The sequence below is a fragment of the Phoenix dactylifera genome, chromosome 7 (assembly GCF_051530095.1).
Source record: "Phoenix dactylifera cultivar Ajwa chromosome 7, Ajwa_hap1_PhDact_Kaust_v1.1, whole genome shotgun sequence".
NCBI classification, from domain to species: domain Eukaryota; kingdom Viridiplantae; phylum Streptophyta; class Magnoliopsida; order Arecales; family Arecaceae; genus Phoenix; species Phoenix dactylifera.
The window spans coordinates 4538714-4562224 of record NC_143196.1 but is presented as its reverse complement, the minus strand read 5'-3'; the positions used below and the strand labels follow the sequence as shown (position 1 = coordinate 4562224).

The window sequence follows — 23511 nt, the reverse complement described above, 5'->3', positions numbered from 1 at the left end:
TGCAAAGTATAAATTTAATGGAAATTGGGCAACCTACATCAGGCCACAGAAGTGCTCTCTAATTTGGCGCAAAATATCCTCAACAGCAACTTATGTTCAGCATAATTTTATTTGGTTATTATCCGATGGATCTCCAGTGAATGTTTTTAATGACCCATGGTGCTCTCCTATACCATTATATGCTTGGCTTCAACAGGTGTCCACAGGAGATCTTGGCCATTGAATTGCAGAGAGCCACCATCAGGTAACTCTTCATCATTCACATGGATCTGGAAGCTAGAAGTGCCCCTTAGAATCAAAACTCTCTGTTGGAAATGGTTGTGGCTTAGAATTCCATCCAAACAATTACTCTACGACTGGGGAATACTTCCTGCTGATAACAAGTTGCTCCATTACAGCTGATGAGGAATACCCTCTGTTTCTGGAATAGGATTTCAGCGAGCATAACTTCTTTTGGGCTTAGCCCCTTTCTTATGTACCCAAAAGAAAAATAAAAAAGAAATTGCAGAAGAAGAGGAAGAGAAATATCTGAGATTATATAGTGGGCAACCTTTTTTTTGTTGCATAAATTGTGAGCAGCAAATGTGTCAAATACTAGTTTAAACATTAAATATTGTTGAAAAAAGATTATAATATTAAATATATTCTTCCTAATGTCATCCTCAGGACTCTCTGTCATGTGTTTGTTCATTTCAATGATGTTAAAACCATTTCTATTTTTGGGTTTTCTCTATACCAAGGCCCATAGGCTAGAAGCTACACAATCTTCCTCAAATTCCCCTAACCTAAAAGTGGCAATCTGTCGAGTCTGGTTAGGTTCCGGTCAGGTCGGCCTCATATATCAAGATCCATAAGGTTTGACCCGAACCCGACCTGACCTACCAGCAAGTAGCTCATACTACATAATTTGCTTATATGTATGCATGTACATATATACGTACATATGTATGTATGTGTAAATATATATGTGCGTGTGCATGTATATGTATGCGCGCATGTATATATGTATGTATCCTCCCTTCTATGACTCAATGGGTTGAAGTGCCTTAGTTCGAACTCAAGTCGACCCACTGGCAAGTCGGGATGGGCTAACATGTACCAGGCTACAAACCTAATGCGCTGGTTCTGCATTAGATCGGACCAGGTAAATGGGTCGGGTCAGAAAGTACCATCCCTAGCCTAATCCTCCAAATTCTAATGAAAGCAAGATTTCAACACAAGTCAGATCTAACTATCACAGACTTTACCAACTTGATAATCTGGCGCATTCTCTATTTCAAGAAAAAGATATAAAAGAGGTGCACCTTTCAAATTTTAATATACAGTCACAAAATTGCAAATACAATAAAATATACTTGAAGGATGCGGATCACAATCATCTATACTATGTGTCGCATGTATTGTACATCCCAAAATCTTCAAAAACAAACCTTTTAAAGTTGGCGGAACTAAAACAAATATATGCTCTAATTAAAGATCAAAAAGATAATTTCAACATTGATAATTTTTCATGCAGGGGCAATAGAACCATTCAACAATCATTGTATGAAAAGCTAAAAAATATATGCTGTTAAAAGGTTATTACAAATTCCTCAGAGTCATTGATGTTGTCCGCGCCTTCATCTTCATTGCGGGATGGAGAAGAAGTCCAAACCCGTGACAAAATTAGATGATTGTGCAGTTGTGCCACCAATATTTGAATCGAAAAGAGGTGCAGCGATGATGGATCCTACCATCTTGAACTTCGAGGACTTTCATTACTAAGATACCACCTTCTCGGAGGAGTGGTAACTATACTACTACGCTAAAAACTGTCAAATATAAGATAAATTAAGGTATAAAAAAAATATAACTAAAAATAAAATAGAAATATTGGTCATTTGATTGGCAAAGGGTCTTGTCTTTGAGATACATTCTAATATTTATACAATTTATTATGAATTACCAGAAAGCTACTTGCTTCCCATATTGACACCTGTCATTACGTATCTTCCACTGTCTTTTGGCGGTTACAACATTCAGTTCTAGTAACTCATTCCGCCTTCCATTCAGCCTACACAAGTCACAAAATCTGATTGACCTCAAGTCATGTACTTAATTTTTTAGATAGGCTATCTTCACTCAGCCTGTACTCTATCTTGATCTCCACTTCAGACAATCCCTTGGCTCGATTTGGCCAATGCTCTTTTAAATACCATTCAGCCTGTTGAATGTTACGTGGCAATTTAATTAGTTAATCTTCGAATCATTTTTTTTAGTTCATTCTGCCTACCCACATAGCTTGCATCTAACGAACTTTTAGAGTTTATTATTATAGGTTAGGATGCGGTATAAACACATATTGTGACTATGGTTGTAATTAATATGTAAAAAATGTGAAATGAAAAGTTAACAATTAGCCTCTTATTGTTTAATTATTCTTACACTTAAATGTGGCGCAAAAAATCACATGTTATTTATTTATAATAAAAAATAAATTAATAAATCATAAATATTAGAAGGATCAAATCTTTGTATCTTGTGGTTAACAATCACAAGAAGAAAATGAAAACATGTGGATAGAAGAGGAATAGGAACAGATAAGGCGAGAAAACGTATGGGACACCAAAAATAGGATGGAGACGGTCGAATATACCTCATGCATGAACACATCAAGGAAGTGGTGTTATATATTAGGAGATTTGGCATCGTATAATAGATCTATTTTTATTTAATTATTTATGCATCTATCTTCATAAGCATAGGATGGAGACGATCGAATATACCTCGTGCATGAACACATCAAGGAAGTGGTGTTATATATTAGGAGATTTGGCATTGTATAATAGATCTATTTTTATTTAATTATTTATGCATCTATCTTCGTAAGCAAACATTAAAGATCTTTTCACCAGGAAGCCTTATAACAAGTTACATGCATGTCCAAGTAAAAATAAATTAGCTTTTATAAATTAATTGTTAGGTTATTCATTTGATGGCCTATCTAAATCATTATAATATGCTTAGTATTGGATAAGTGTAGATTCATATCAATGCTAGATGGTGTACAACCAATTTTATATAACTCTTGCATTGTACTTGAAAACAATAAGATATGAATTGAAAACAATTTAGAAACGAAGGGAGATCCACCCGTGCTATAATTATCCGAGTCCTGATTTTCGAAAATGTATTACTTAACAGAACATGGAATCTCTAGTTGCTAAGCAAAAGATATAACAATTAGGGTGAACCACAATTTGCAAATATAGCATAAATATTCTTTAATGCAAATCTCTTAAATTAGTTATAAATAATCCATAAAATTTATACCTAGCTCAAAAACTTTGACAATTCTAGATTGGTTCATTTATAAAGAATAACCTCTGAAAGCCAGGAATAATTTGAGATTTTTTTTTTCATCTGGAGAATATTGTAAGCAGCTGTGATTCTATTGCCCATAGCGCAGCATGGATGAATGCCTTGCCCTCTTTTTTGGTACAGAATGACTTGCCATCTAGTTATGTTATTCAGGTCCCTCGCTGCAGCTTTGGGGTGGTCCGGGTTTTGTGAGGCTGCAACGATGGACCTCAGTCCACTCCAGTGAAATTTCAGAATGCCTGATCGCTGGGCTTGGCTTTACCTGACCAAGCTTCCAAAAAAGAACATTAACTTGTAAAAAATTATATGAGACCAAACATAATATGACAAATATCCATGACTGTGAGCAGATTTTGTGTTGGTGGGAATCGATATTGGACCTTTAGAATTTTGTAAGCAAGTAGGGGTTTGCTCAGTGCAGCAAGAAAGAACTCCAATTTTGCTGTGAAATTTTCATCACTGACTGCAGCACACAAACAAGACAAACGCCAGAAATAAATATGGAATTGGAATCAATTAGAATTGTCTATAGATACTCATCAGTTACATCATCCTCGAGTACAAAGCCATTCGTGTCGAGCCCATCCCCATGTTTGTTTTTGGATTTAGACAACTTGGCTGATGGCTTGATTTTTGTTAAAGGTTTCCGGCCCTTCTCTGCCTGCAACTCCAACCCCTTGGCTGATGGCCTCCTCTTCCTCTTTAAGCCCGTGGTCCCCATCACCTCTTCTGCAGTAGAATTACCCACCACTGCAAAAGAACAAAACCCATTTAGACTGCTAGATTCTGAGAAAGATTTTAAATCAGGTCCAACCATGTTTCATTTCATGTACAAAGAAATTACAACACTTTTCCAACCTAAAGGTTAATCGCATTACCTTCTAGTGGACTTGAAGTAGGAAGCATAGCCTGACCATTCTGTGCTGCTTCAATTGAAAATGGGGAGCCAGAATGATTGCTATCCTCCAACTTCGATGAGCTTCCAAAGCATTTGTCTTGTTGTTCAGGAATGTCTGGTAAAGGGATTGCAGGCAAGAAACACAGCTCCTCCTGTGATGCTTCAGAATCACTAAAAGCTGAATCCTTCTCTATGGTCACAATGTCAACTTCCTCGTCTTGATTAATGTCCAATTCTTTCGCCTGCAAACAAGCATTTCAGATAAATTCGAACATGCAAGAAGAAAGGCACCCAGTTGGGAAAGTTATTGTTACCTTCTCTGATTCAGGCATCAAATCAAATTCATCTTCTCTTTCAACATATTCTTCATTCTCCTCGAGTTCTTTGAAGTCAGGAGCAAATGCACTCCAATTTTCTGTGTAGTCTTTGGCCCAAATATACACCAAGCCAGCAACAGAAACAGAGACGACCAAAGGACGAACAGGGTGCCAGGCAAGATCTATAAGAGCTTCTTTAGGTCCTTCTAGGATTTTAACAAGATACCCAGCCCTGTCCCATATGTATAATTTATGCTCTCCTTTGCTAGCAGAAGCACCAATAACCCACTCACCATCACCACTAAAACATGGCGCTTTCCATTGTATCTTTGTCACCGCATCCTGAAACTCCCGAAATAGAACCAGGCACTTAGAGCCAACTACTTTCAACTTCTCAATCCCTTGAAATTCATCATCAAGGCTGCGCATTGCTTCAAGTTCCTTTGCTGCACCTTTCCGAGGAACAAGGTTTTCATATACTCTGATGACTCGGTCATTTGAATTTGTGAGCAGATACTGCCCATTCCTACTAAAAACAATATCCTTGACTACGGAACCCCCAGAAATAGGAATTATTGCATGTACCCTGATGTTCTTTGAATCTACAATGAGTATCTCACCTTTGGAATTCCCCACATATATTAGATCCCCATACCTGTTAAAAGTTGCTGCAGTGGGAGTGAAGGGTGGAGAACCATCAGAAAATTTATTACGTGGATGTGGAGCAGTAGTGCCATTTCCTGCATCTGACACCGAAACTGGAAGAACAGTGGAGCTACCAGTGTTCAAATCAACAAGAATAGGTGCAGAAGAGAGCGGACAAGCTAGGCAGACTGATGGAGTACAGGACCCTGGATGGAGACGTGCATGAAGAGTAGTTTGCTGAAGAGTCACACGAGCAATCTTCTCCCCATTAACAACATTCCAAAGCGTTAATGACTTGTCAGTAGCAGAAGCTAGCATATGGTGACCATACTTGGACCAGCAAACACTTGTTATAGGGGCAATACAGTCTTTGTCCCGGAGCTCTTTAGCAACCCCCCTAGTCTCAAAATCCCATATGACACAACTCCCATCAGCACAGCCAGCTGAAAAATATAAAAACCTTTAGTTTCTAATCGGGAAGTAGCAAGAATTAAATAATAAACACAAGTAATTATTACAAAGAACTACATAACTTTTGATAGATAAGCAGGTAAGGTTCTGGACATTGAAATGAAAGAAAAAGGGATATGATACAAAATAAATATAAAGCACAAGATTATTTTGACATTGAAACAATTGATTATGGGCCCAATCTGGCTTACAAATTTACTGTTAGTTCGGCTAAACTAAAGGATAATCATTGTGGCATATTTGATAACCAACATGGGTGTATAAATATCTAAACATATGACATTCATAAAAAGATACAGCGTTACAATAGTGTCTCAATACTTAGGTACCTAAATGTCCAACTCAAACCAGCAAGGACTAGAATGTATTATAGAATTCTGAATTTTGAAGCGAAAAAATCAATCTATATGACAGCAGCTAATTGTAGTCACAATATGGCACTCGTGTGTGTGTGTGTGTGTGTGTGTGTGTGAGAGAGAGAGAGAGAGAGAGAAACTACTCCCATTTCCCCAATTTGTTTAGTTTTATTTTTTTCTAGTGTATAAGGTGGAGAGTTAGAGGTTACTTTCTAGAACTTGTGCATTTCACAGGGTGTCACAATGCTGTCTCTGGTGCTACAAGGGACACTGGACCTTATTTTATCATGGGACTCAAGACCAGGACAACTTTTAGGGCAAGGAGCAAAAATGCTGGATCAGATGAAGGTGATGAAATCAATTCACACATGCCTCTACCTAGCTGGGAGGTCATATCTAGGCATAAACACATGCAGACGCAGAAAGGGTCACTAAGATATGCACATAATCACACTCTCCATCCACAAGCATTTCAAATCATAACAAACACAAACCTGCATCCTATCTGTCACTCAAATTCAAATCCTCAAATAAGAAACATCAAGAAATCGTCCTCATAAAACATAATTATTCATTTGCTTAATTTACTTATGAAAAAAAAAAACCCTGGTTTAAGGATTTTATGTCCGATTATTCATGTTCTTCAAAATATTTTCACTTGTATTAATTCTAAAGGTTTGCAAATTTAAAAGTAGATGTATTAATAAAATTTGTTGTGAATACTCAAGTAGCATAAGTAGTTATTTAAGTTCTTAGACGCAAAGTCTTTCAGTTTTTAACCTCTTATACCTTAGAGACATAGCTCAATTTTTTGTTGACTAATCTATGATAATTGTTTGCCGACTAATCTATGATAATTGTTTGCTAAGGTTCTGAAAACTGATCGGAATATGAATTATGCAAGAAACTAGAACACTTAATATTACCTACACAGTATCCAGGAGACTAGATGGGCATCTAGGCGGTTTATAATAAGGAGAGAAAGGGGGGATGCAGAAGGTAAGGACAAGGAGAAGGCGAAGGAGGAGCGGCAGTAGAGATAGAGGAGGAAGGGGACAAGGAATAGGAGGGAGGAAGGCTTGGAGAATGACAAGAGGAAGAGGATGAGAGGAGAAGATTGGAGGCCAAAAAAAGTAATAAATAGAGTGCCACATTGCAATAAGCTGCTGTTGTACTCCACCACCATTTGATAAAGTTCATTGTTTGCCGTTCACGGCCAAAAGTCAGCTTCTGGTCCATAGTTCTCTCCTCAATGGTTCCTCCCTCTCGGTCTCTCGATATTTTATCCAAGGCTGGAAGATGAAGGATCACAGGCAAAGCAGCATTAAAAACGCACTTGACCTGCCCCGCCAAGACCAAATTATACTCCACTTTATCCACATTTTCCAGCTGAACCACATATATCAGCCCAGCTTTCATAATGTCTAGGCCACATATGCAGGTTGCTTGGGCCTATACGGGCATCTAAACTAGGGCTATCTACCCAGCTGCATAATGGGGCCAATGGAGCCACCTGGATGCTATGTGAAGGACAGCCAGGGCTACATACACCTATGCAGTCACATATGAGGCCACAAAAATTGCTTTTCGAACAGTGTTTGCTTTTCTTGGTAAAAGAAGCATCTTGATGTAAGCTAAAATATGGATGAAAATTAGTTTATGCATCTAATTCGAATAGTATCTTCTAGCGTTTTTTCCTTTTTTACTGTGCGGAGGATTAATCAGATTTTTTGTGCATTTGTGCTACAGATAGAAAACATGTAATTCTTGAGAAGGTTGTGCTTCACCTATTGTTCACAAGACTAATGATTGATGAAACTATCATGGAAGAAAAAAGATTAATTGAACTTCAAAAGAGTGTTGTGCATAAGAGCTTCCTTATTTTTCGTGGTAGCACACATGTAAATATTATTTTTAGATGTTTTCAAGCAGAGATTCCACTCTGCAAATTAGCATGATTCTAACATACACAGTTTCAGATGTAACTTTAGGCAACATAACTCCCATAAAGAAGAAAGTCAATTTTTCACATTAGAGCTTCTCCTCTTTTGAGGTCAAATGTGTTAGAAAAATTCAAAAATTCAAGTTGACTGGGTTGAAGGAATTCCTTCCTTCTCCCCAATCGGATCAACATTAAATAAACAGCATTCTCTTTATGAGGATATTGAATTTTATCGTTTTTCCTGAGAAATACATACATCTGAATGATAGACATTCCAGGAAACAAGTAATCATGACCAAACCATTAACCATAGGCATTCTCAAGAAACGGGCAAATATAATGAAGTCGGCACCATCAGACATCCCCTCCCACTCATTTGTGGTCAGTTTTGTGAATCCATATCTTTCAATTAATCCATTTAAAGTTTACCTTTAATATCACTACAAGATTTTCCAAATCCTTTCTTCAGCTTGGGTCCATGTTAATTTGGCCCTTCCCCTCTTTTGTAAATGCAACAAAAGCACATTTGTCCTTAATAAAGCCTCTTTACACATGCCTGGAACATTTTATTTGATTTTTCATTACTATGTCCAATGTTCAGCTTCTATGCCTCCTTCAACATAGCCATTTCACAGTGTCATTCCTAGTTCTACTGCAAATTCATCTCCATGTTCTCATCTCTTCCACTTTCATCTTGATTGCTTGAACCTATTTCATTGCCCAACTTTTGAATTCTGAACTATGTAATGATTTGTATGTTACTGCCATTTATTGAAATTTTCCTTTAAATCCCAAGCCATGTCCTGGTCACATAACACCTTAAAAGCACTTCTCCACTTCATGCACCAAACTCTAATTCTTTTAGATGTCTTCACTCATCCCTTGCATGGTAGATCTAACAAATTGGATCACACTATGGTATCTTTCAGCCACAAATTCTGATTCGAGCATCATTTTCCTTTCCTTTTTCACTGATGTAACATTCTGAGTTCTTAGCTTCTGTTCCAGTAGTTCCATAGGCCCTTATATTCGAAGACTTTTCTTCATAACTCCAGTTTATGATTCAACCATGTCGTCTTGTTCCTAGTTACACTATACCTTCTGTTTATAACATGGACCACTGTGCAACTTCATAAATATTCATTGCAACACCATTTGCAACTGGTTTAGTGCTATTGTTGGTGCAACACCATTGTGACTAGAAATTTAGATATCTCAGCACAATAACCTGGCACTTGTTGCTAGCTATGAATATGTCTTGAACAATATCAATATGTCACTCACATGCCTTTTTCCTTAGTGCCAACCAAATTATATCCTAGCATACTGCATCACATGTCTCCTGCAAGTGGATAAAGACCATATGCACACCCAATTTCTTTTATCTAAATATTCCATTAATTTCCATCGTAAAAAGATAACCACAAAAGGCAAATTTAATACCTCAAAAAGGATTTTTATGGACACTAATAGATCAATATGCTGAGATACTTTCACCAAGAGGTCCTGAATTTATCGATATATTCCTTCAATATATGACTCAGGTTTCTGAAATCTGCTCAATAGGACCATGATATCCCCACCATACTTCACATTTAATACCACATGAGATTTGAAAAGAGAGTGGATATGACCCACATGTATAAAGTTATCGATCTGCTTAATCGAAATGCTTAAAGCAGTGTAAACCACATATATAACACGATCAATCAAAATATTTCTATCCTGCATCTTAGCAATAGTGTGTGGTAAAAAGGGGAGATGCTTAAAAAATTCCAAAAGAAAATGAGCTCCAAAAACAAATCTCCGGCAAGAAAAATGCAATTTTTCTCTTAAATGTCTAACGGTAGCATTTGCACAAAAATATTAATATGCTACGTAATAAATATACAGATTCAATAGATGCCCAGCTTCATACTCTTTCAAGAAATTTATGTGATTTTCGGACTCAAGCAGCTATTACAAACTTGATGGCTTTCTCAAGTATCTCCTATAGTAAACTCTAAATAATTTGAGGAAGTGTTAGTACAGCTAACTATTAATGAAACCTATAAGGCATATGAACATTTGAATATATATGCACTGTCATTGTGCATAATTATCTTTAACTTACATATATTACTGGTATATATAAGTGAACAAGGAATAGATGATGTATCATATACCGATTTTTTCCATATCTCCTCGTAGATTTGAAGAATAAAAAATTCCAACACATATACCAAGCAAACATTACCAATCTTATTGCCATTCCTCAAGCAAACTTTATCTATATGGTTTGCATAAAACACAGATAATTCCCTATCATCACCCTCAAAGATGCAGCCAAAATCACAAGAAAATCAGCAAGTGCATACCAAGTTTTTAACATCACCCAGTGGAATAGATCCACAGGCAAGCAATATGATACTGATAAGCACATACTGCTGACGACCTAACAGTAAGCAGCAGAATCAAATGAAACCTAGATGCAAGACAATGCATTCTGACAATAAGGTAGGTTAAATGCTTCATCAAATAAAAACGTGAATTTGTTCTTATCTTTTTGCCCTCTTGATATGGCTGTCATGGAACCAGTAGTTGTACCAGTTGGGTTCGTTTATGAACATCAAATAAAGCCTCTGGAATTTTAACAAAAGAGATACTTTGTCGCTCCACAATTTTTTCTGATATAGATTTCCTACCAGCAACTAAGATACAGCTCTTCAGTTACTGCATTTAGCACCATTGTGCACAATTTATGTTGGAAATGATTTATGTTCGGCAGTTATGGACACTACAACCCAAGGTGTTGAGTTTATATTCTCATGCAAAGCAACAGAAATGATTCTTGGATTCGATTTAGTGCGCACTAAAAATATGTATCAAAAAAAAAAAAAAAAATCTTTTCTTCCAGGAATCACCCAGCATTGTCAATTTGATCCTCCAGAACTCAGGCCATCATGACAAAATTAATTCTTTCGGTCAATTTTCGACTCACAAGAGGAAGAAGATAACAGCCAGCAACTAACCAAGGAAAAGTGAGAACGAGATAGGCAGTTACCAGCAAGAAGAGTTCCTCTCCGATTGAAGGCGATACATTTCATGTTCCCATGCTGCAGATACTCCTCTATCACCTCCGGGAAATCCCCTTGCAACGGATCTTTACCCACCCAAATCCCCAAAACCCAAAGGAAGGAGAAAAAGGTTACTTCTTTTCCCAGATTCCTCCACATAAAACAGAAAAAAGTAGACACAAAGACGAAAGAAAGAAAATTTTCGCCTTGGAAAGAAATAGAAGCAAAAAGAGAAGAAGCCCTACCAATAATTGGGACGTTCATGGTTTTCGACCTCCGGAGCTCCTCTGAGCTCAAGAAACCAGCCCCAGTCGAAGGTTTTCTACCGCATTATAGCTCCAACCGGATCGAAAAACCGAGATAGAGAAAGAGTGATCTGAATCAAAACCAAGATCGAGAAATCTCCGGCGACGTCGGCCTTCGGCCGACTTTTCTCCGATCGCGCGAAGGAAAAGGATTCAAAATCTCTCGCAGAGAAGTGATTGTGACCGCGAGCTATTCCTTTCCCTCAAGATGAGCCGGACGAAAGCCTAATAGAAGCCCAATCCCAGACCCAGTCCGACTTTGTTTCGAACACCGGAATTAAAAACCCTAGCCTCCGCCAGTTTCGAACTCTCGAATGCCGGAATCTGAGTTAAAAAAGACAACCCTGGCTTCGGCCGCCTAAGATTAGATTAGCACTTAATAATCCTTCTCGGCGCCCACGTCCTGGGAGGCTAAAAAGGTTTTAGCATATGGAGAGAGACCAATATCATCCATTAGAGGGACAGCGTTCTACTTAATTGGATAGCCAAACTTTGGCCTCGCACAAATCTTTGAGCCATAAAAAAAAAACACTACGATCGGTCCGTGGTCAGTCCTAATGAATCCATACTGCAGTATCTCCTAATCCACATAAGTTATCAGCCAAATTCAAAATCTAACTAAAAAAGATTAACAAAAAAATATTTTTTAAGTTGGCTGATTCTGTATAAGTATTCAAGATCTATACAGCAAATAACTGATGTAGCACTAAACACACGCCTGCACGGATTCTCATATAGTAGAATAAATTGGTTCTAAATTGATTAGTTTTTGCTGCAGCTAGAAATAGAGCAAGAAGAATGAATGCCACTTACAACCTCTCTTTCTATTTTCTTGCCGCTATGATAGTGTTTGGTACACTCAGATTAACCTTATAGTTATCAGTCGATGCCGAGGAAGGCCTCGGAGATATGGCAGACTAGTCATAGGAGGCAAACTCAACATTGATGACATATTGATGGATCCTGAGGCAAGAGGTTTAATTTCACTTGTTGATGCATCCACAAGGCTTCTATGATTGACTGGAGGATGGAGGTGCATTCCTTGATCAGATAAGTAAGTATATCCTCTTGACATATTGAAAGCCACATAAAAAGAAAACAAAGAAAGAAAAGGGGAAGAATTCAAGTTGATTCAAATGTGTTGGAGCCGGTCCAGATAAACAGGAAAGGACCTGATCTACTCGTGGACAGAGTCCTTGCAGTGCTTAGTGTGGCTCAGTTTGTTTACCAAGAGAAGAAAAAGAGGTTGCAGATGGACTTTCAAGAACACCATGCCCAGAGAGAGCATGGAGCATGAAAATATCTCCCTTGGGCCCAATTTCGGTGGTCTTCTTCCTGAAGTCCCTCGATAGCAAAGGTCAGCTTAGCTTCAAGACCTTGTCATCCGCTCATGTTTGCTACTAGCTTTCTTGTTTTCGCTTATATTCATTTCATCATCTCAAGGAAATGAATTGATGGGGCTCCAGGGAAGAAGTATGACTCCCTCAGCTAGAAAGTTCATCAGCTCATGCAGCGAGACTGGAAATGAAACGACGGTGCAAGGCCATAACATAAAGTTACAAGCACAACAGCTTGCGAAAAAAACCAGAGACCGGGCCAAGCAACCAAACAAAAACAACCGTTAACCATAATTGAAGACAGAGCAGCTAAATAGAAGCTTAGACGAAACAAAAGTTTTCAATGAGAAAAAGAAATGCGAACATAATAATACTAACATTCCATTATGCTGCCATTCTAATTTTAATGTATCATACATACATCAGACAGTTTACTTCCTACTCGATCTGACATCATTTTTCCTCATCAGATATGAACATTAGCAGCAGGTGAACAGTTACTTTTCTATGGAGTCCAACTGGAGAGGAATTGCTAAAGACAACCTTCCAATGGAGGTAGGCAATGTACAGCCCAGAAGCCTTGTTAGAATGCAATATCCATAAACTTGACAGCAGCATGTTTCTTCAAGCAGAGGGGCATACGGTAGGCTTGCTTGTATACAACAGAGATGTGATGATAAAAGTGCAAGATGGTAATTTATTGGCAAAACAAGAAAAAACCCCTTCTAAATCATACAACTTTACCATAAGCTCATCTCCTACTGTTTGCTTGTGAAGACAGAGCGAAACCATTTTTTGATCAGTTGCTGGAGCTTGAGAAATTCTTCTGCCGAGAAAACAAAGCACAACTGCGCAAGATGAGATAAATGACAAATGCCACATACACCACCAAAGCAGCTCCAACAGAAGACTCAAGAAATGGCCCCCTAATTTCAGCAGAGAAGAAATCCACCAAAAGGTAACCATTGATAATTATCAGAAACGCGACGACAATCCAGGATACCACCTAGAGGGAGCGAGGGAAAACAGAAAAATATATGAGAACATTCGATAGAAATAATAATGATGATATTAGTGCTCATGAGGTTTGACCCCATAATGCAACGCACGTATACCAAACAAGAAACAACAACAACTCATAACTTACGAAATCTGAAGGATTTGTTTTGTTAAAACTGTGCCTTTCTATTATTTTGTTCTTTTGCAAATTTCTAATATAGCATGAGAAATATGTAGGTGGTAGTACATATTAAATAGCAATCCAAGCCATTTATTTATATTGAAATCACTTCAAGACTGAAGAAAGTGGCATGCAATATGACTGCTCATAACTATAACCATAACCAACAAAACTTACTTTAATAATTTGGAAGTAGCTTTGTAAATATTTCTCAGCAATTCACTCATACAAAAAGCAATGGCGTCCATCCATGTTATTATTGTCTTTCCTTACTCTTTCCTAACCCTTTATATCCAAGCCTCTAATTACTGAGCAAGCACTCCTCATATCCACATGGCACATGCGCATCAAAGTTCACCATTGGTGCAAATACTGCACTTGCCATAATGTAGCATTTCTCACAGTTCATCAAGACTTCTGCCACATATCCATGTCAGAATGATGATCTTTATAAATTGTAATAAACTTTGATTATTATTTAAAAGATGTCACTTGAATATAGTTATAATGTTTGTTTATGTCGTACTACCATATTATGGAAATAAGAACATCTACCTAACCATTTGATTGCTATAGCTAGTCAAAACATAATCTTTCATAGTATATCTCTGGAAAAATATGTTCAGAATCTGCATTAACTAATATGTCTGGTCCTTCCAAAATTTCAAATCTAGATTTCCACTCCTTTCAAACCATTAAAAAGAAGGAAAACACATCAATTTGGATATAGGCTACACAGATCAAATTGGTTCATCATTGGTCATAATCCAACATCTAATCCCTCAACATACATCTACTATCTTCATATCACCAACTATCTTAACAATTCTTCCAGGTCCTCATGACCACCCTTTTTTTCCTTTCAGCGATTTGGCCTATACAGAAGACCCTCTATGGACCAATTGCACATTCCGTACCATCTGAAACACTTTTTTTGCCTCATTTGATCCTCTATTATGTCATTCCTGACTTTCATCTATACTTATCTCTAAATTTCTAGATCTAGCCATCGCAATTCTACTCATGTGCCCTGAATAAATGGATCTTCACGACACCTTAGACCCTACAGAACACCACACAAGATAAAACAGATGCCACATTCTAGCTTTAAAGGACTTGTAACAGAGTCAAAAAAAAAAAACAAAAACATTTTTAAGCATACACCTACCTCCATCATATGAGCATCAACTAAATGTAAGTACAGATCTCATTTCTGGACCACAAGGTACCAGAAAACCAGCTTGGAGAAATTAAGAAATTATGCAACATAAAATCAATAAAGTGAAGGCAAATGACAAACGGATCATGTTAGGGAAGATGTGGATTTGTAATTGAAGAGTTATCCTCTAGTCAAGCATGTTTGTATGTCAACCACTCCGAGATGTCAGTGCTTGCAATACATCTTTTCAGACTGTTTCATGACTACTATGAGACAGTTCTGCATGGTGTGGAAAGACAAAGAACAGCAATCTAGCTTTTAGTATTCAAATTAGTAAAAACTGACTGGAATTGTGCATACATGCTAATAAGATCTGCAAGTTTTTCTATTGAAGCTTAAAACTAAAAGAACCCATGGAGAATGATAGAAATCCTGCTCTCTCCCCCCCTCTCTCTCTCTCTGAGGGCAGGTGAGGGAGAGAGAAAGAGTAAATACACGTGTGTACATACATTGTGTGTGTGAGAAAGAGGCAGAGAGCGGATATCTAATCAGGCTCATTGTATTAAGGATTCTGCGCAGATGAATACGAAATTTAGAAACAATGCAGAAACAGTAATGCAAAAAGGCAACAAACATGCAGCTGCAAAGGTCACAATAGGGGTTCAGGTATTAACTAGTAATTTGACATACTTTGGTAATAGGACCAATCCTGAAAGCTCCCATAACTTGTTCCTTTGAGACCAAAGTAAGGAGTGGAATGAGTGCAAATGGTATTTGAACAGACTGAAGCACATTGAGTGACTCATTCAGAGTATCCATAGTAGAATCCTCGGTATCAAAAAATAAAGCAACTATGATGGTTGGCACAATTGCAAAGCTTCTAGTAATCAACGACCGAACCCATTTCTTCAATCGAAGATTGAGAAAGCCTCCCATGATAAATTGTCCAGCATAAGTGCCAGTGATTGTGCTGCTCTGCCCGGATGCTAACAGACCAATTCCCCATATATAAAGAATAGGAAACAGCATGGTCCCATATTTCTCTTGCAAGAACTCCCCAGCATTCTCAAGGCCTATAGTGCTGGCTACTTGAGTACCATAAAATCCTTTTGCAAAAACAGTAGTAACACAGATATTGATGAAGAAGGAAAGAGCAAGAGCAACGGATGATTCTATGGTATAATAATTCATTGCTTCTTGAACACGAGACTTCTTGTTGGTATCAATCTTTCTTGACTGTACCAGAGCAGAATGCAAGAACACATTGTGGGGCATAATGATACAACCGACAACCCCCACAGCCTGCTTTATGGTTTTCGAACTTAGTTTTGGGACTGTAACACCTGAGAAAATAAACTGAAATCAGTCCTACCTGTGCGAGAGCCTAAAAGGAGAGGTGTGCAAGCAAAAGGGCAAGAATAAATGAAAAATGGCTTCTGATGTTGAAAAAAAGTAAGTACCAATTAGAAGCTCCTTTCCACTGGGCTTGGTTTCACCGAACATTATAGCGAAGGAAATAGCCATTGTTGCAACAAGAACCCCAAAGAAAGCTTCTAATTTTCTCACACCATAGTTCTCGAGGAACAGAAATATGAAGCTGCCAACAAGATGGAAGATGTCAAGTATCATTTCATACTAAAACACAACTAGTCTATAGGATGCTTCAGAAAAAATGATAGAATTCCTTCCAGAATGTTGTAGATAATCAAATATAATTCCAACCTCATACCATTGAAAGATTACGGTTCAAACTTCGAAGCAATATAACACTAAATAAGGGGGGGGGGGGGGGGGGGGGGGGGGGGGGGGAACAGAGAGAAAATCTTGCTTTCTATTAGGTAGCTAATCTAAAACTTATAATAGTTTCAAGTTTCAACTAGTAGAAGAGTTCTCCTTTAAGCAAGCATATGAACCCCAAAATCTAAAAATTATTTTAATAGTTCTCTTTTTTTATGAGGATTCAATATATACCTTGACGGTTTGACCCCGTTGTTTAGTTTCACAAATAACAAGTGCCAACCTACCTAACCCTTACCTAAATATGTTTTCCTATTGTTCCAAACCAAGATTCGAGGTCATCAGCAAAGAAAACTTGACCTAAGAACCTCATTAACTACGTTTTCAGGAGTCTGTAAGTAATCAAATAAAAAAATAAAATAAAATTCGTCCAAAATCCAGATTAGCTAAATCCATTGAGATGAAACTGAAAGCAACCAAAGAAAATTATATGTTCGAAGCCTCACAAGTAACAAACCCCAATTCAGGGACAAAAAAATCAGGATAAAAGCTAAAAAACAAAATAGCAGACACCTTAGATAGGATAAAGGAACCAGTAACCACCCAAAGGGAAGTAAAGAAGCAGTAAAATTGAAAAAGTTTCCAACTTTTTAACGAACGAAAGATGGAAGATGATTTCCCCATCAAAAATCAGTCGATGACGGAAGAACAAAACAAGAAACAAGGATTAATTATTCTTAAAAAAGAGATAGTTTCGCTATATAACCCCCAAAGCTCCAAATTTTCTAAGGAGAGCTACGAGACCGGGGATATACCAGTCCAGAGCGGTGATGATAACCCCGCCCCAGAGAGGGATCGACCCGCCGCTGAGTATCTTGATGGCGATTGCGCTCCCAATGACCTCCTGGATGTCGGCCCCGATGAGGGCGAGCTCGGCCATTAACCAGAGCGCCACCCGCGCCCACGCCGGGTACTCCTCCCGGCACAGTTCCGCCAGGTGCCGCCCCGTCGCCACCCCAAGCCGGGCCGAGAGCAGCTGGATCAGTAGCCCCATCACCGTCGCCCAGAGAAGCAACCACAGCAGGGAGTACCCCGCGATCGCCCCGGACTGGAGGTCGCCCTCCAGGTTCCCGGGATCCAGGAACGCAATGCACATGAGGAACCCGGGGCCGGTGAAGCGCCAGAGCTTCCGCCATGAGAAGGGGGGCACGGAGCCGGCCGCCTCCGCCGCGGCATACTCGTCCTCGTCAGAGATCGAGATCGCGACCTTCTCGTCGGAGTCGTAGGCTCTCTCCTCATCGGATTCCTCGGAGTCCAGTGGTGGGGACGAGACAAGAAGCCTCGCCTCCGCTTCCTTTCGCGCAGAAGCCATGGGCGAGCTCCCCCGGAGAGAAGAGGAGTGATACGGACGAAAAGAAGCTCCTTTTTCCCTTAATCCGCGGAGCGATGGATACCAGAGACGATGGACGAGGGGTTTTTACACTATATCTTTACCGACGGTCGTTCGACTCCACCCGGCGGCCAACAACAATTGAAGGTGGGGCCTACCTCGTATATACACGTGGAGTGTCAGATAATGTGCCTGGGAATGCTGTCTGCTGTCCGTTGAAGAACGGCTCATCTAAGAAGCAGATAAGATCCTGCTCGTTGCGTACCAACTCGCGCCACGTTGACGAGTGCCGTACCGTAACCCGTGTTAATCTCACTTCCGGTAAGATTACATCCATAGACTATTCAGACGTGGAGGACATAGTTACACTGAAAATGAAGAGTTTGGGTATTATACGTTTATCGGAGAGTGAGGGGAACGGCAGAGTGCGTGGGAGACGTTGACGTGGGTGGTCTAAAGCGTGGCGGGAGAGCACCGGGAGGGTGGGAAGCCGAGGATAGCGTGTGGTGGGCCCACCGGAGGTGAGGTCACCGCGGTCCATTTCGTGCCTCCCCCGTGGTCCCACGAGTCGTGAGTGGGCTTGCCTCGCTCCGAGACGCCACATCAGTCTAAGGAAATTGATAAATAGACTTGCCAATTCTGCTGTGCGCACTCCTCATTAATAAACTATTTCAGCACGCGGAGTGAAAGAAATGAGGAAAAGGAAGAGTGTTTTAAAATATCGGTGAGTATTGTAGCACCATAAATTATTGCATAAATATATTGTCAATGTTGACATCATGTCGTCATTGGCATAACTAACGATGATAACCAAGTTGCAAGATTTTTTTACTATTATTTTTTTGATGTGAACCAAGTTTCAGGACTTTTCCACATTAATTGGTTTTGTCTCAAAGGAAAAACTTATTGCTTAAATGATAATTGGATTCTAGAAGTACATGATGTTGGCAATTGGCAATTGAGGATAGATGGGAATCCAACTCAAATATTTTGAGACTAGGCTTGATGATTATGATTTAAATTGCATGGCATCACCATATGCATCAAATTGGATAGATGATATAATTAAATATATAAATTATATTGTTTATCATGATTAATGATAAAATAGTATTTTATAATATCTTATGGCATGATAGTTCTATCTATGTACCTATCAAGTAAATTTAGGTTATGCTATTAGCTTTGGGGTTCACTTCTAATTATACTTTAGAAAAAAATTTATGATGCTTGGAAATTGATGTATATTACAATTCAATTGTAAAGTTTATCTTATACAAGGGAAAGCTGAATAGTATATTCCTTTTTCATTTTTATTCTCTTTCATATTTGTACTTTCTTCATCACAATATGTTCTTATTTAGTGTAAACATCCATAGAATGCAAACAAGAAGGTCTTTAGAAAATATTTCAAATAAGAATAGGCCAAATTAGCCAATCACATCATGCTAAAAGATAAAACGTAAGCAGGTGTAATGCCATAAGTCAAAATTGTCATTTACTGAGAAAAATATGAGTGAGGACATTAGTTTGCTTGCTTGTTGCTGGATGTTGATGCATGGATACATAAGAGTTGTCACTTGGAAATACAAGTGCCACATTGAAACTGGCCAGTTGTTTAAGAATTTAATGAAATTAAGATTTGTTCTTATAGTGAAACTCAAAAAATTATGAAAAGAACTTTATCTCAAAAAAAAATAATGAAAAGAACAGGACAAAAAATTAGATGATAGGAAGTCAATGGGAAATGATAAGGGTTATTCAAAAGCGACAACAATTCAATTACGCAACTTCACTAAATATGTTGTATTATATTCAAAATCCAAATGATCATGCAAACCTTGGCAGCTGGGATTTAGCCTTTTTTTTTTTTTAGAACACACAAGAAATATGAATCCAAAATAAAAAGGATAAAATGAAAAGATTTTCTTTTTTTTCCCAAAGAGATTCCAAGTTCATAATTCATTATTCACAAGAGAACCTGATTTGCCAAGAGTACAATAAAAGAATTCATCTTAAGTTAGTAACAAAAAAGTACTTTGATAACTGATGACCATCTCCCTAATATATTTTTTTAATTTTGCTGAACTAATAAATATTGATTCATGATCATGTTTATACACATTCAACTTTATCAAATGATTCGTATAGTTGATTTTCAAATGGGTGAAAAAGTGAAATATTTTAGGATCTCTTCTCAATCTTTCCCATGATCCATTCTAACTAAACAACTGAATTATCTCTTCCTGGTTTTGTGAAGTTATCCCACTCAAATATTTATAGGCCCAATGGCTAAGTCAGTACACAATTGTACAAGTAGAATTCTAGTTGGACTACGGACTCTCTGTCTTAAAATATTTCTAGAATCCCATCCAAGATACATTCCTACCAATTCATAAGATGACATATGGACAAGGCAGTGCTGCTGTAGGTTAATGAAGAACAAAAGAAGATACCCCAAAAGCTAAAAAGCCAAGGAAAAAAGGAAAGGGGGCATGGTTCTTCAACAATACAAAAGATGAAGATGTATGACATTCTTCATGGTTTTCATTGCGTCTATATACCCTTGTATCTAACATGGGCTTTTCTTGAAATAATGTGAGAGGCTAGATGGATGGTTATGATTATTTTACGTAACAGTCCTTTATTTAATTTGTAGTTGAATTAAGTGTTTTCTGAAAGTTGGTCCAAGATGCATGCATCTTCTTTCTCCAAAGTGGCTGAGGCAGATGGCAACCCTTATTTTTGACTAGAGGACCCAAACCTATTTTATATCAAATTCTCTAATCAAATACATAAACCTATTCTAATTATTCTGGGCATTCTCACGGTTTGTAGTGAGATATCGGTACACCAAAAAAAAAAAAAACATAAAAGAACTAGCACAATAGGGCAAAAAACAACCAAGGGTCAAGAAGAAGATATAGATGCATCAGAAAATATGCTGGAATACTAAAGTACCACATGAATGACTTCCATGGTGCTATAATAGCCAAGTATGATCATGTGGTGGCACTTGATTCATAGATGCTCGAGGAACTTGATTTTTTTGTAGTGTTAAGATGCGTTCAAAAATTCATGAAAAATTACATCGAAAAAAATTCAGGATGAAATTGTTCCATCACGCCTATGGTTGAACGGTCTTTGAATCATATAAATAGGTTAGACAAGAAGCTACGGTTATTTTTTTCTTATTTCTTTATTTTAGAAATATTTGTTAGGAAGTTAGAATTGTTATTGAAGTAAGAAAACATTTTCTTTGTTAGGCTCATTATCTTCTTGATATTGATTTTCTCTTACAAGAAATATAAAAACCTAAGAATTCTCCACTAATTATAAATACCCTATATGTACTTCCTTTTTTGCTACGTAGCGATTAGAATTAATGTTTCTAAAGTTCGCTCTTCTTTTCCTTGTGTGATTCTGAACAACCCAAAACAAAACCAATATGGTGTTGATAAAGAAGTGGGAAGCCCGGTTGATGATTAGTGCAACTCTGGTCAAATCAAGAGATTCGGTTAGTGAAACTTATTAGTTATTCTAGCTGAGTTTTTTTTTCTCTCTTGCAGACTAATTCCAGTTTAGCTCTAGCTTCTTCATTTTCTTACTTTGACTTAGTTTTCTTGTTGTTTTTTTCTTATTTTTTTGTTTCATAATTAACACTAATTTTTTACAAGAATGTTTTATTTTTTCAGGATTAGAGGTTCACAATTGAAACTTGGTGGTTTACCTTGTATATGATATACAGTTTTATTCTAACTTCTCTTGAATCTATAGCCTCTGACCATTTGCCCTCCCGGCATAGCCACAGTGTGTGCCCTCCATTGCTCTCCACATTGTGCCAATAGTTAGTAGTGCGTCATAATTAATAATAAATATTCAAATAAATTCCATAATTTATTAATAATAGGCATTAAATGATAGAGATATCCATTATTTATTACTTGCAACATTCACTAACTAATATAACATCTAAAAGTTTGGTGTTTTTTGCTGGCTAGTGTTCATTCTAAAGGTAATAAATAATTTTTAATTTGATCAAATGTTATTGTGGTAAATAATAACGACATGTTCTCATAATTGATAATTGTTTCTTGTAATAAAAAATAAAAACCATTATAAATATAATATTTTTAATCAAAATAATATGTTATTGTTCTATTCCCTTTTTATCTATAACAGAAATGGTAATGGCTGTGTGTCATAGATTTGACTTCACAATAATATACAATTTTTAATTGAAAATACAAACATGGGAAATACAAATGACATGAGAGTAAGTTTTTGATAGTCGAGAAAGAAAGGAGAGAGAATTGAATCCTTTAAACTATAGAAGGAAAAAAGCAAGAAATGAAGGAAATTCTACTATGCTCTAGCAATCTAAAAGTTGTTATTTTGGTGATGCAATATGCTACTTAAGTTTGTAAATTTATGCGATTTTAAAATCATACCCATTTAATCGAAGGTCGCTTTCTTCATATATAAGGTTGTGTACCTATTCAATAAAATTGTCATATATTTAGCCATAAAACAACTTTAAATGCTTGACCGAAACTGTAGATCCAACTCAACTTGATCTGAACCTAGACCTGTGAATTTTGGATTGGGTTTGGTACATGCTTGACTCTGATCCAACAAGAATGGTCCATTAGGTCTAAATATTTTTCATGGATCCGACCCGACTTATCATTTAAAGAATTGGGTTTGGATCGCACCAACTAACATGTCATGTATTTAATATTCTAAGAAAAATTACTTATCTAATTAAATCACTAATGTGATTCGGGTATCTAATCAACAAAGAATTTGACAAAAAAATTCATAATCCAAGGGCATGCCACTAGAATTTTCTTTTAACAAAAAACAGTGTGGTAAAATAAAACTACATAGAAAAGTTGAAGAAGAAGAGAAAGAGAGAAACCAATAATGAAATGAAGACTAACAAAAGCAAACCAACCAAGAACATATCATTTTCACAACCTATAAGAAGGCTTTTGTAGATGGCCCAATCGATCTCCCTTAGCTTTGGACCAAACTGTATTTGGAGATCCTGCAGCTCTAGTGTTTGAAGGAGGTTGACATAGCATAAGAGTGAAGTTGAGCTATTGATTCCACAACTCCTTGCCTATATTGAATGTCATACGAGGCCAACCAACCACTACCTTTCCTTTGGAGCTCCCAGGATCTTCGTGACCTAGTGGAATCAATTCCATATGAAGGCAAGTCCAATGCAAAGGCTTGTTAACAAGGAAAAAGATATTAGAATCAATATCCCCTTAATGGCACCACTAAGGGAATGGACCAAGCTCTATCGAGACCATGCCTCAAAACTTGATTGAGTGACAAAATAGTATAGTA

The 23511-nt window shown here is 37.5% G+C and overlaps 2 protein-coding genes across 4 annotated transcripts; both read right to left on the bottom strand.

The window, feature by feature from the left end:
- Nucleotides 1–3259: 3259 nt before the first annotated feature.
- Nucleotides 3260–11706, bottom strand: LOC103705260 (protein RBL-like). 3 transcript variants are annotated; one of them, XM_088701051.1, is made up of 7 exons: nucleotides 11291–11654; nucleotides 11033–11131; nucleotides 4573–5663; nucleotides 4239–4500; nucleotides 3908–4110; nucleotides 3741–3823; nucleotides 3260–3622 (listed from the first exon to the last, which is right to left on the bottom strand). In XM_088701051.1, exons 1-6 carry the CDS (start codon nucleotides 11307–11309, stop codon nucleotides 3773–3775), a joined length of 1725 nt encoding a protein of 574 aa, XP_088557177.1. In that variant the 5' UTR covers nucleotides 11310–11654; the 3' UTR covers nucleotides 3260–3622; nucleotides 3741–3772. The 3 variants fall into 3 exon arrangements, with proteins under 3 accessions (XP_088557177.1, XP_088557178.1, XP_026659742.3); XM_088701052.1 differs by having other exon boundaries at nucleotides 3260–3631; nucleotides 11291–11648; XM_026803941.3 differs by lacking the exons at nucleotides 3260–3622; nucleotides 3741–3823 and having other exon boundaries at nucleotides 3856–4110; nucleotides 11291–11706.
- Nucleotides 11707–13044: 1338 nt separating this feature from the next.
- LOC103705259 (metal transporter Nramp2) lies at nucleotides 13045–18368 on the bottom strand. Its single transcript, XM_008788910.5, has 4 exons — nucleotides 17579–18368; nucleotides 16487–16623; nucleotides 15717–16369; nucleotides 13045–13693 (listed from the first exon to the last, which is right to left on the bottom strand). The coding sequence occupies exons 1-4, from the start codon at nucleotides 18133–18135 to the stop codon at nucleotides 13487–13489; spliced, it is 1554 nt and encodes a 517-aa protein (XP_008787132.3). The 5' UTR covers nucleotides 18136–18368; the 3' UTR covers nucleotides 13045–13486.
- Between the last annotated feature and the right edge of the window lie 5143 nt (nucleotides 18369–23511).